The 13,721-nt window shown below is 36.8% G+C and overlaps 1 protein-coding gene across 12 annotated transcripts; it reads left to right on the plus strand.

Moving 5' to 3' along the window:
- The first annotated feature begins 3,795 nt into the window (after window positions 1-3,795).
- On the plus strand, window positions 3,796-9,360 carry LOC103104746 (olfactory receptor 1N1-like). Of its 12 annotated transcripts, none has more exons than XR_001624992.2 (4): window positions 3,796-4,654; window positions 6,236-6,293; window positions 6,364-6,458; window positions 9,137-9,148. XR_001624992.2 is itself a non-coding variant. In XM_007477068.2 (3 exons), exons 1-2 carry the CDS (start codon window positions 3,895-3,897, stop codon window positions 6,283-6,285), a joined length of 810 nt encoding a protein of 269 aa, XP_007477130.1. In that variant the 5' UTR covers window positions 3,796-3,894; the 3' UTR covers window positions 6,286-6,293; window positions 9,137-9,360. The 12 variants fall into 12 exon arrangements, 3 of the variants coding, with proteins under 3 accessions (XP_007477130.1, XP_007477129.1, XP_056653482.1); XR_001624978.2 differs by lacking the exon at window positions 9,137-9,148 and adding an exon at window positions 8,433-8,616; XR_008911961.1 differs by lacking the exon at window positions 6,236-6,293 and having other exon boundaries at window positions 9,137-9,360.
- Window positions 9,361-13,721: the final 4,361 nt, after the last annotated feature.

Below are 13,721 nucleotides of genomic sequence, written 5' to 3' on the forward strand. Positions count from 1 at the left end.
GTTTTTGTGTTTCCAAGCTGTGATTTAACTGGCAGAGGGATCTCTCAGCAAAGAGACTCCCATGACCAATGCAGGTTTGGAACTGTTTTGACACTTAGGGTCCTGGTTGCTTTGGATGGGGTATTGAGAGCCTGAATGACAGTGCGAGACAGAGGTAAGCCTGACAGAAAGCTGGACTCTCTGTCCACCAGATAATGTTACTTCTACTAAACAAATACTAAGCAAAGGTGTGAGAGGAGTAAATTACAAAATTTATAGAGGAATGGACAGAAATTGAGTTTATAAAAATAATAATAATGGTAATAATAAAAATAATACCGAGTATTTATATAGCACTTAAAGGTTTGCAAAGCATTTAAAATATTATTTTATTTTATTCTGATAAGTACGTAATATTATTATCTCCATTTCATAAATAAGAAAATTGAGGCAGACAAAGGTTAAGTGACTTGCCCAGTGTCACTCAGGCCAGATTTAAATTCAGGTCTTCTCTGACTCCAAGTCCAGTAATCTATAACCTGTATCATCTAGCTGGGAAGGAGAGGCCAATGTTAGAGGTGTTAAAAGTGAAATGGGCAGGATTGCTGACCAGATTAGATATGAGATGACACAGAGTAGGAGTTAAAGAAACCTCCAAAGTTTGAGTGTGGAAGACAAGGTGAATGGCATTGCCACTGAAAAAAGGGGAATTGGCAAAAGAAGATGTGGGTTTGGAACAAGTGGCTATCAGCTTGTTTTTGAACACAGTGACTGGAAAATCTATGGAGGTCAAGAGTGTTTAGAATATATATATATATATATATATATGAATATATATTATCAAATATACTAGAATATAACATATTCTATAATAATATAACCAAATATTATAATAATACATCAAATAATATATATTAGAATCCCAATATATACCTGATAATAATATATCAAATAACATATATTAGAATATAACATTCTAATATATATCAGAATATTTATAATATAGAATATAATAGAATATCTACACTTAATAAATTCTTGCTTCCTTTACTTCCTTCTTTTTCTCCCTAGTGCCCTTTCTGAAGAAGGGAGGCCCTAATAGCCATCAAATACATTTAATCAATGATAAAACCTTAACATGAAGGGCAGCTAGGTGTCTCAGTGGATAGTGTGCCAGGCCTGGAAACAAACGAGAGGTCCTGCGTTCAAATTTGAGCTCAGATGCCCAGTTGTCAGGAGTACAGGAAAGTAGTCAGGACTAGAAACAGAGACTTAGAAATGACATGTGAAGCCGTGGGAGAGAGTGAAATCACCAAATGAGAGTAGATCTCCCCATTGTTAGATTTTTTCCCACTAACTCTTACTTGACCCATCTGTGGCAGAACAAACCAGGGTATTTCCCCTTGATTCAGACACCCTGGTTTGAGGTAAGGTGCAAGTCTGAAAAATGTCTGAGACAGGATTCCCTGGAAGTCAGTTCCCCTGGACTCCAACTCCAGCCTTTAGGACACAGAAAATAAGCACCAACATTGTGTCACAAACAATAGATGCTCAGCGCTCAGAGATGAAGGTAAGTGGGGGCTCCTAAGAAAGGCTTCTGAGAGAAGAGAAAGTGGGAGCTGTCCTTCGCTGGCTGAGGATAACCAGAGAGAAGGAAGAAAGCACTACAAGAGGAGCAATGAGCCTGAACAAGGGCTTAGAGGTAGACCAGAGCCTTGTGGAGTTTGGGGCTTGGCTTCAGAGGAGACTTGGGTACAATTCCCCTCTCCTGATATTCACTACTTTTGCAACCACAAGGAAATCACCTATTTCCCTCAGTTCTCTTCATTTGTAAAAAGAGCAAAATAATTCCCAAAGTATCTACCCCCATTGATTTATTATGAAGATCAGGGCAGATAATGTCTACAAGGTGCATTACAAAGCTTGTGATTTTATCCATGTCCTCTGTCATTGCTGATATGCTCCACAGTTTGCAGTCTTACAGTGTGCCCTGGAGCACTATCAGGTACAGGATGATGTTTCTTATCACCCTGTCAGTATGTGACTGAGGCAGGACAAGAAACCAAGGTTTTCTTAAGTCTAGGTTAGGATATCCCCAAGACAGGCTTTCTGCCTTCTCTGATTCTGTTTCTCTTTGCCAACTCTGAAGCATTTAAGTACACACATAAAACCATTATACACACACACACACACAAAACTGTGATGAGGTTGAATTCCAAAATTATACATATATTATTCATTTAATTATTTATTAACAAATAAGATAGTAATAACAATAGCACCTATCTTTAAGGACTGTTCTAAGAAATAATTGAAATCATGTTTTAAAGTATTTAGCACAGTGTCTGAGATTTTGTAAGACCTATTAGAAATATTGGTTCTTCTTGTTCATTATTGTTATTATTATTGTTGTTATTGTTATTATTATTAAAAAGTTATATGGAACATAGTGAATCATAGCCTGGAGTTATAGTTAAAAAGTACTGGATTCAAATTATGCCTTTGACACATACTAGCTGTGTCACACTGAGCAATTTGTTTAAATTGAGGGTGTCCCAGGGAACTCTCCAAGAAAATAAATGCCAGAAAAGGTATAACTAAACTGTATCCTCATTGTATGTTTGATTTTTAATTTTTTTCCTCAATTTCCTACATGCTAAGGTTTTTAAAAAAATACCATCCTAACCTTCTGTCTTAGAATCAATTCTGAGTATCACTTGCAAGGCAGAAGAGTGGTAAGGATTAGGGAGTTGGGGTTAAGTGACTTGCCCAGAGTCACACAACTAAGAAGTGTCTGAGTTATAAGGATGATATTAGAAATTAAGTCTTGTTATATTAGTTTAGAGATAAGAAGTAGAGAAGTTGGCTCCATTGCTCTATCATTTTTACAGTCTGTCTTATTTTTACAGAGTTCATAGTTGAACCCAGAACTTCTCATTTCCAGACCTGGCACCCTATCCACTGAGCCACCTAGCTGCCCCTCCTGTTAAGATTTTATCATTGATTAAAGTGAATCTGAAGACCACACGGAGGCTTTCCCTCTTCAGAAAGGGCTCCAAGGGAGAAAAAGGCAGAAGTTAAGGAAGCAAGTATTTATTAAACATATATTCTAAACACTGCTAAGCTCAAGTATGATCTCATTTCATCATCATGATAACCCTAGAAAGTAGCTTCTATAAATAACCTCATTTTACAATTGAGGAAAATAAGGCAGATACAGGTGAAGTGACTTTCTGAGGGTCACAGAGAGTGTTTCAGATTTTCCTGACTCCTAGCATGGTGCTTTCTCCAGATTATTAGGAGAGCCTCAGCCTCGTTCTGCACTAACCCATCTATTCTTGTGCTCCACTGCAATGATACTTAGGGTCATCTCTGTTCTCTTCCTTTGTAAAACCATAGTAAGGTTATTTATATTCTTACAATACTCTCTCCTATTGTCCTCTGAGAATTAGAAATGGATTTATAAAAAAAAAATAGATCATTTGAAAAAAAAAAAAAAACTGTTGACATCCAGACTTCAGTACCATTCCTTGCAGAGGAGTCTAGATTTTATTAAGGGATGGGAGAGATAAATGAATATAAATCCTGAGTTTATTCTGCTTTTTTTTTTTAAAGGAGGTAAGCAATTAAAGGAACAGAAAGATAGACTGAGAAAAGTGGCAACTAAAAGATTTTTAAGGGTAAGGGAATTGTGAGTATATGTGGAGGAAAAATAGATAGCATTTGAGTAGAGATTGAAGATGAAAAGAAGAGTCAGCTGAGAGGATGGAATGAAATGATGAAAGATTCTTTTGGAATGCAAGAGTATTGACTGAGTCTAGTTCTCTCCACTCCACTCAGTGAGACAGTGAAAGCGTGCTGCTCCCTTCTTTTCTTTAGGTCTTTCCTTTCGTGACCCTTTAACATGTCGATGACATGGGACATGGGAATCAGACCAGTGTCTCCGAGTTTCTTCTCCGGGGGCTCTCCCAGTGGCCAGAACACCAACATCTCTTCTTCGGATTGTTTCTGTCCATGTACCTGGTCACCATGGCAGGGAACGTGCTCATCTTCCTCGCCATCGTCTCTGAAGCGCGCCTGCACACCCCCATGTATTTCTTCCTGGCCAGTCTCTCCTTGGCTGACATCGGTCTGTCGTCCAGCATAGTCCTGAAGATGCTACACAACCTTTATACGCAGCATCACACCATCTCCTACACGGGGTGTCTGGCGCAGCTCTATTTCTTTCTTTCCTTCGGGGATATGGACAGTTTCCTGCTTGCTGTGATGGCGTATGACCGCTACATGGCCATCTGCCACCCGCTCCACTACAGCACGGCCATGAGCGCCCGGGTCTGCGTCCTTCTGGTGAGCGTGTGCTGGCTGGTCACCAATCTCCACGCCCTCTTGCACACTTTACTCATGGCAAAATTGTCCTTTTGTGTGCTGGGGGAAATATCCCACTTCTTTTGCGACATTAGCCCCCTGTTGAAAGTGTCTTGCTCCGACACTCGCGTTAATGAGTTAATGGTTTTTGCTGCAGGGGGTCCAGTGATGACGGTTCCTTTCCTATGCACTCTGGTCTCTTATATTTGCATTGTCTACGCCATTCTCAGAATGCCATCCTCAGGCGGTGGCAGGAGCAAAGCCTTCTCCACTTGTGGCTCTCACCTCTCTGTGGTCTGTATGTTTTATGGTACGATTTTCAGTGTGTATCTCTGCCCTTCATCTACTTTCCCCACCAAAGACATCGTGGCCTCTGTGGTATACACAGTTGTAACGCCAATGTTAAACCCTTTCATTTATAGCCTGAGAAATCAAGACATGAAGGTGGCCCTGGGGAGTCTCTTCAGGGGCAAGATATTTGCCTCTCCGATATGCTGAGCCATTGGTTCCCTATCCTGAGCCTCTCTTCTTTCCGACTTCAGCCTTGGTCTGTTTAGAAAAGTAGTCATTAAAGAGTTAAAGATAACCTGGAGACAAGTCTCTAAGGAAATGCTCCAGGGCTTTGTCTTTAGCTCTGTAATCTGACCTTTTTAACAGTGACTTGAATTCTCACAAATGCCATGTTGATCAAACTTACGAGAGGGCATGACACTAGGGGGCAGCTAGGTAGCTCAGTGAATTGAGAGCCAGGCCCAGAGATTGGAGGTCCTGGGTTCAAATTTGACCTCAGACACTTCCCAGCTGTGTAACCCTGGCCAAGTCACTTCACCCCCATTGCCTAGCCCTTACCACTCTTCTGCTTTGGAACCAATACACAATATCAATGGACTGTAAGGATCTTAAAAAAAAAAAAGAGGGCATGACACTACCAGGGTTACTTGACATGACATAACTGACATCCCAAAATAAATCAACAGATTAGAATTATAGCCTTCCTCACTGACCCATAGATTCTAAGAACCAAAAAAGACATCTGAATACTTATAACCTAAACTATACCTAACCAAGAATCCTCTTGACAACATTCCCATCTTCAACCTGATGTCAAATCTAAATTGGCTTCTTTGAAACTTCTCCCGGTTGTTTTGTGGGGTCCCAGCATATCAGGTCTAATCCCTTTGTCATATGACAGCCTTCCAATTCTTGAAGATCATGATAATGCCCCTCTCATCCTTCTAAATCTTCTCTTTTACACCCAATTCCACATAATTCCTTCGACTGCCATCTTACCCTTCTTGTTCAACCACTTCTGCAATGCCCCAATATGTTCCTTTTTTTTTCTTTTTAAAATATATTGTCCAAAGTAGAAAGCAATATTCCAGAAATGGTCTGAGTCAGAGTAAATTACAACTATGATGCCTCTTGTAGTGCACCTCCTTCCCCTTTAATTCATCCTAAAATATCATTAGTTTGGGAGACTTTTAAATCACACTATTGACTCATATTGAATTTATAGTACAATAAAACCTTGGTTTTTTTTTTTCACAAGAGAACACATTTAATAGGGAGAAATTTTGAAGTCTAGCCCTTGAATTTATATGAGCTGATGCTATTGATTTTTTAAATGATCATACAACATTACATGAATATGATCACAAATCTTTCAGGCATTCCTTGGCTTCCAGTTCTTCTTTTTCCACTACAAAAGTAAGAGTTAAGTCAGCAGCTAGAAGGACAATTTGTACACTATCAATATATGGGCAGTTTTGAGGACTTTTATAAACTAGTACCTAGTAAAAAAGAAGGATCAGGAGAAAAAAAATTATTAACCAAAAAACTTTGAAATTTTTAAGAACTATGATTAATACAATGACCATTTATCATTCCATAGGACTGATCATGATGATACATGCTGTCCTTTACAGAGAGATGACAGATTAACTGCTGAGGTATTTTTTTGTTTGACTATGCATGTTTGTTATATAATACACTAATTTTTCCTTTGTTTCCTTGTGGTAGGGCTGGGAGTAGTAGAAAATGGATTTTTAAAAATGTTTAAATAGAGAGTGGAAGGGTGCTCCAGATATAAAATACCACGTGCACTTTCAGTTGAGGTAACTGTATTATTAATTTTAATTATCTTTTTTATTTGGTTACATTAACAAATGTTTATAATGTAAAAAAGAAAATATATTTTTAAAAACTTAAAAAAGAATAATTAAAAATCAATGGCACAAAAGAGATAGGATAATATGTTTACACAGTAATTCATTTGAAACATATCAGGTAGAGTTAGGGAACTGTAAACAGTCAAGAAAACCAGTCCATCTTGAGATGCATTATTAGAAGAAATTTATTCAGGGCAACTCTGTGATTCTGTGATAGAGAGCTAAGCCTGGAGATTGGAGGTCCTAGAATCAAATCTGGCCTTAGCTACTTCCTACTTATGTGACCCTGGATGAGACCTTAATCCTAATTGCCTAGCTCTTACCACTTTTTTTTTGGAGCCAATATTGATCCTAAAATGGAAAATAAGGGTTTAAAAAACAATGTAATATATTCATGACACTTTACCTGGAGCAGAATACAATGAATGCATCATTAGTACCTTGTTCTGATTCTGAGCAACATTTTAGGAAAGTTATTGAGAAGTTAGACAATGTCCAGACAAGAGGGATAAAACTATTAAAGGAAATCAAAGTCTTGGGAGAAGAAGATCAGTAAAAAGAATTATATAATCCATATTTAATCTACTTGAAAAATTTTCAGCTAATATATCTGTCTTCAAAGATCTGAAGGTCTACAGTGAAGGATTCATTTGGCTTAGCCTTAGAGGACAAAACTCAAAGCAACGAGCAGAATTTACACAGAGGTAGGATTTTAGCTGAGAAGAAACTTTCTAAGAATTAGATCTGACAAAAGTAAGATAATGCTGCCTCAAAAGGTAGTAAGTTTTCCATACTGAAGGTTTTCAGGCTGAGGCTGAATGGGGATTTGTTGGCAATATTGTAGAAGGAGCTGATACTAAAGTATAGGTTAAAGTAAGATGGAAACCAGAAAGCCTACAATAAGAATGATTTTATGGTTCAAAATCATAGAATTAATTATTTTTGAGCTGTGAATAATTTATTTAAATCTTCTCATTTTTCTTATAAAATATCAGCTTATGAATAGTTTGGGGTAAATCTTATCAGTTGGTCAATCATAGCATGAGACTTGATGTGGACTAAAAAATCCCAGAAAATATAAAGAAAATGAATTAGTAAAAGAAAATAAAGAATTGGTAATTATTGTGCAAAAAAGTTTAAAAAGAAAAAAAAACCTTTTTAAAGCCATTCCTTTGGACAAAATCATTAGCCCTGAAAAAAAAAGATTTGGGTTATGGAATTTCTAAATATTGAAAATGGATTACTGAGAACTTATAAGTTATAATACAAGAATGATTTCTAATAATTGATCTTTATACTATGATGAACTAGAGAAGGAAATCAAGTGAAAATGCTAAATGAAATCTCTTCTAGATGTGTGAAGTCTAATAAAGCTTTTTATTGCAACTTCATGAGAGTAAAATTGTATTCAGCTCTAAGCTGTGGTTAGTGAAAGTTGTCATTTGAGGCAAAAATTCTTGGGACTGAAATTGATATTATTTTACATTTTGAAATCAGGCATAGTTGTCTATTAAATTGATAATTAAGTCAGTAATCTACAAAGAGAAAAGCCACAAGTTACCCAGAAGTGTGATCCTGAACAGTTGGAGGTTTTTACCTGGGGAAAAAAAATTAGGACAATTAACTGAATATAGCTGATAGAATCCTCTCGACTCAATTTATTTTGCTATTTCCTTTTAAATAGGAATGTTTCCAAACCTGATATTCCCAAGTCAGTCTGCAAGGCAGAATTATTAAAGCATGACTGATGCTTGCCTTTAGTCACTTATAAAAAAATATATATATAGTCACATAACACATATAAAATATATTATATATAACATATAATGTATTGAATCACTCTATGACCTTGATGTTTATGCCTAAAAGGTCCAGTTTTGACTGTTATAATCCTATCCCAGTTTTTTTTTCCTTTCATAGTAAATTTCTGTACTCAGAGCAAGTGGTCCATGGAAGATATGAGCCATAATGAAAAAGAAAAAAAAAGTCACTGTTTTGAATCTACTAGGTAGTCATTCTATATTCCAAACAGCCAAGTGAATTGGTATTTGAAACTTGTCATCTGCCTGTTAATACTTAATTAAATAACTTTAAAACTCTGAAACATCTTATTCTTTCAGAATGTAACTAATGTTTGTATCTTCTCCATTTGATTGTGGATAACAACTTACACTGTTCTCTGTGTGCAACTGGAAATTATTTAAATGCACCTTTACCCCATCTCAAGTTATTGTTTCAAATGGAATTGAGTCAGCCTCTTATAAATTCACTTGTACAATCATTGAACTTAGGAGCGGCAAAAGTAAATGAAAACATGTTACTTCTGTTTTTATATATGGGATTAGATTCCTAATAGCATTTGGTCCTCCTAAAGATAATAGAATTAAGTGGAGTAGAACGTTTTGAAAAAGCAATGACTGTTCTGTATGTCAAATGTAAATGATCCTAATGGGACATGTAAAAACTTAAAATTTCTGAATTTTAAGTGCATCATAAGTTCCTGATAATTTTATTGTTAATGAAGACCACAAGATTTTGGATGATTTTCACCACTTAAACTAATTATTAGAGAATTAATATTTGAAAAACTATACTGATTTGTAATCAGATTTGCTTTGTTAAAGATTTTAAAAGGAGCATCTAAAGAATATCTACAAATAACTTGGAAACAAAAACAAAAACAAAAACTAAACTTTTAAAGAGGAGACCTATCCCTGGATGTCTGAGAAGAGATGCTTTTGGAGCTCAAACAACTACATAAGACAACTAATATCAAAGATGAAATTTGTTGATACTGGCAATGTACTACTAAAATGCAAGGAGACATGATATTAGTTAATGTTGATAATCACTATTGTGTTATTTTTGCTTTTTATTTCACTATATATACTTTCTCCTGTTTACAAGTTGAGAGGATAAACAGGGAACTTATGATCATGACAGGGACACTTTAGGCTGAAACCCACTTAAATGGCCTGATATTTTGCCCTTGGCTCTCTTCTATTTGAATTAGAAACAGAGAAGAGAAGTATTATCTTATGAAATGTTTGGTCACCTTTCTCCTCAGTGTATAATTAGGGAAGAGACCTTTTTGTTTCCTCTCATATCAAATCACTCCAGAAAAAGCTAAAGGAATTACACAAAATGGGCATTAATACACAGTTTGGTCCTCTTGATTTTTTCCCCTTCATGGATTTTCAACTTGGTAACAGAGTCTAAATAAAAAATTTCCACTGGGCAACCATCCTTGGAAGGACCATTCCAGATACTGTTAACAACTCCTACCACTGTTGGGATTGAAGGGAAATAATTCTTAGTTCCATTCCTTTTATGCTAAAACTGTAAAATGTTAGAATTAAAATTCTCTAGAGACTGTATCTTAATTTATAATTATTAAATAAATTGAAAGAGCAGGTCAGAGAAAGAAAAGGCACAAGACACATATGGCTGGTTGTTCCTTTTGCAAACCTCCTCCTCTAGCCAGTGCTTGTCTGAATTTGCACTCTCCTAGCCACTTTCCCTGAGTCTGCTGCACAGAGATCCCAGGGTCAAGGAACCAGTAGCACAATGTGCCAGCATTTTCTCTTAGCCACCTCCTCTTTCCTCAGTTCTAGGGAAAAGAGGCTTCCTTCCTTTACAGACCCAAACGTACTGCTTTCAGCAACCTCACTTTTTCTGAGTCCTTCTGATTTTGCAGACTTGATCTCAATCTGGATCAGGGGAAGGTCCCCAAATGCCAACAATCACCTGGGAAAAGAGGTGTCTTCTAGATGCCCTGAAGCTTCTGGCTTCCTCCCAAGTGCATGCATCCCCCTTATACAGTGTGAAGATGGAAAATTTGCAACACCTGAGCTATAGTACCAGCATCCTTTTAAATTACATCCTCATTTTACATAAGGATGCTTAGGAGATAATTTGGCTGAGACCCATGCTGCAGGGTTCTTTTTCCAGAGCTTGTGTTTTCTGTAAAGTGCTGAAGGGATGAGTCTCAGGCTCTCTTTGCTCTGCTCACTTGACTGAAAGAACCTTTTTTCTTTCCCCTCTTTTTTGATTATTATTAAAAATCCTACAATTTTTTGAAACCAAGAAGTGATTCCAGAACTAGAGGAGCCAGATTTCTTCTCCTGCCCCAATTTTCCCTCTCCCCTTTTTCTTCTCACTTCTCCCTCCTGAAAAACATTCAAAGCCTTCTCAGGCTCATTACCTACACCTGCCCACCAGGAGAGCTGGGTAGCCAGATTCTCTCTTCCTCACAGAGGCTGTTCTTGCTAACTCCTTCTGCTGTCACTGTTGCTTGCTATTCCTGCTACTGGTAAACTTTAAATTCCCTGTCCCAAAACCCAGCTCAGAGGAAAGGGATTCATTTTCCCTTTTCAGGCAGGAACTAATCTTCTCTCCTAAGTCCAGTTCTAAAAACAAAAACAAAAACAAAAACAAACAACAACAACAAAAACCCACCCCACTGGACTTCCTATACTCCTTAAAAATCCTACAACAGATAAGCCTCATTGTTCTTCATTCATGGAAGGGTGAGGCTGAATCATAAGCTCAGATAACCTGCTATATTCAAACTGAATATGAAAATTTCCACTTTAAAACCCAAGACTGAACTTAGGGCACCAAGAAAAAGAATAGGGGTTCAGGTAGTGTTAAATTATCACAAAGACTTACTATTCTTTCAAAATTGATTATTCAGAATCAACTTCCTCTTGCCCTCCTCACTATTGCACAAAGGAGGTCACTGTCATCACTAATCAGTCCTGTTGTTCATACTTATCCTGATGACATCACAGACGTCTACTTACTCCAAGGGGTTACAGTAAAAGCTCACCAAATTGCAAATGAGACTCTTGTTTCCTCATGTCATTCATGGTGGAACCTGTTTTCCCAACTCCTTTGTTTCTGGCTTTCAGATACTAGAATTATGTCTACCACCTTTATATGGGCACTCAATGTTTTAGTCATCATTACTCTTGGAATGATGTTACTTAAATATTGCTTTGGTTCTGTACTAGACTGAGTTCAAACCTGTGTCTTCCTATTTACTTTTATTCTCAAGAAACATGCAAAGCCAAAACATATTTCACCAGCCCGTCATAATAATTTACAAATCTGTAGACAATAACTAACTATATGTTCCACGATATGAATATCTATGATGAATGGTTTGGACCAGACTCAGGTTTTGACCCAACCCCTGACTATCCTTCCTCCCAGCCATTAATCCTCATGAGAATGAGTACTTCTGAGCCAGTGTGGCACGTATTATAGCCAGCAAGCAAGTACACAGAATGGAAGCAGTTTTATCCTAGTCCCTAATGGGAATCAGTCCCTCCCTTCATTCACCATTGGCCAATTACTAGTTACAATCTAGTCAAGAGAGCCAGTTGATCAGAATGTACAAATTACAATTCTACATTACCCCAATCATTCACATGAATTTTAACCAATCAAAGCAAAAGCAACTTCACCTGTTAGCCTTTTAAAGGACTACCCTATCATGTTTTCCTTGTCATGCCCAGATGACAAGGATGTGGGAAATGGGACTTAAGTGAAGAATATGAAACAACTCAATTTTTTAACTCCATTATATGGCTTATGAGAAGTCCACCATCTTGTCAGGACCTATTCCACACAATAGTCAAACCCTATTTTAAATCTTTTTTTTAACCTAGTGTTTGATAACATTAAGACAGACTGAGAACCTTTGGAACTGCTATCATTTCTGAACTTTGACCTTATTGATCTTAACAGCAAATTCCCTTTCCTAACATACTTTGATTCCAACTAAAGAGCTCACCAGCAGAGGACTCAGGTGAACAGCTGCCAATTTTAATATGACCTTCATTCCCAGACACCTTGCTCAAGTGTCTACATTTTTTTTCTTACGTAGCCATCATCTCTAGATTAATCACATCGTACCATTTTGCTTTGAAATAGATATCATTTGTGTAAATTGCTCCCAATTTCCTTTATCATCTTTGTGTCTCAGTAAGAGTGGCCTTTCTAGAATTGCTCCTCACAGATGCTCACTCTCTATATGTTTAGGTTGTATTCATGCATATATGTACACACATATATTTTTAAATTTAAGGGATAGATTTAAAATGTTTTACACAAATGTAAGTTTTTTTTTTTAAGCAAGAATGGTACTAATAAGAGATGAAACAGACAATTTAAGCCAGAAAACGCAAACCAGGGCATTACTATGTAATGCTAAAATGAACTTTAAATAACTGATATATAGCAATCTTTAAGTTGTGGGCACTAAAAAATTTCAGTAGTTCATTTCATTCTTTGTAATGGGTCCAAAGGTAGGCTAAAGAGGGTGACTGAATTTAAACAACTTGAGTTTATATTTATTTAATGTCTCCTCAGTTATATATCTTCTGTGTGTAATCACATTAGATAATCAATATTTTAGTCATAAATTGTATAGAATAATCCATTATCAATTGGTTGAATAATTATGTATAAGAATTAGCAATTAGTAATCATATTAGGAGTAAAATAATAAGGGAAATGTCTTGAAGTTCTTTACAAAAACATCAGGAGTTGTGCGCATGCCTCCAGCAAACTGGAATGTGTCCAAACATTTCTGAAGCCTATAGATTTTTGATATCTCAAATACAGAGTGACATTTGCCATCTGTAGGTTACCATACAAGGAACAGCAATGATGAAATTGGATCAAAGATATGAACAAGTCTGATAATCTTGAAGGAGACATTCCAGAAAATGAAAGTACTAGCTAACACCTCACCACCATCCTTTTCTAGGGCAAGTTTGTTACTCTTTTGCATAGATTATGAAGCTTCCTCAAGATCTTGACCACCAGAGGCATGTCTCTGACTTTGATATTGTGATTTACTGATCTAATAATAAATGTCAATCTGATCCCAGAGCATTGCTTCCCAGTTTTTTTCTTTTATAAGCAGGTGGTTTAAATCAGGTTGGGGGTAACCAACAAGCTTCAAACATGTGAGTTAGGAGTATGTTTATCTCAAGCATGTGAAGACTTCTCGCAGTGGAATGAGCAGATGAGAACAATTTGTTCCAACAGCCAAAAAGGCAGCTGAAGCAGGTATTGTGGAGCCTTAGAGTTTGGTCAGATATTGATGATACCAGGTTCATCCAGTGTATTCATAAGGTTTCTCTCCAATATGGGATCTCTGATACTGGATGACATGTGTGCTCTGGCGAAAGGCTT

Source organism: Monodelphis domestica, chromosome 1 (assembly GCF_027887165.1).
Source record: "Monodelphis domestica isolate mMonDom1 chromosome 1, mMonDom1.pri, whole genome shotgun sequence".
Lineage (NCBI taxonomy): Eukaryota > Metazoa > Chordata > Mammalia > Didelphimorphia > Didelphidae > Monodelphis > Monodelphis domestica.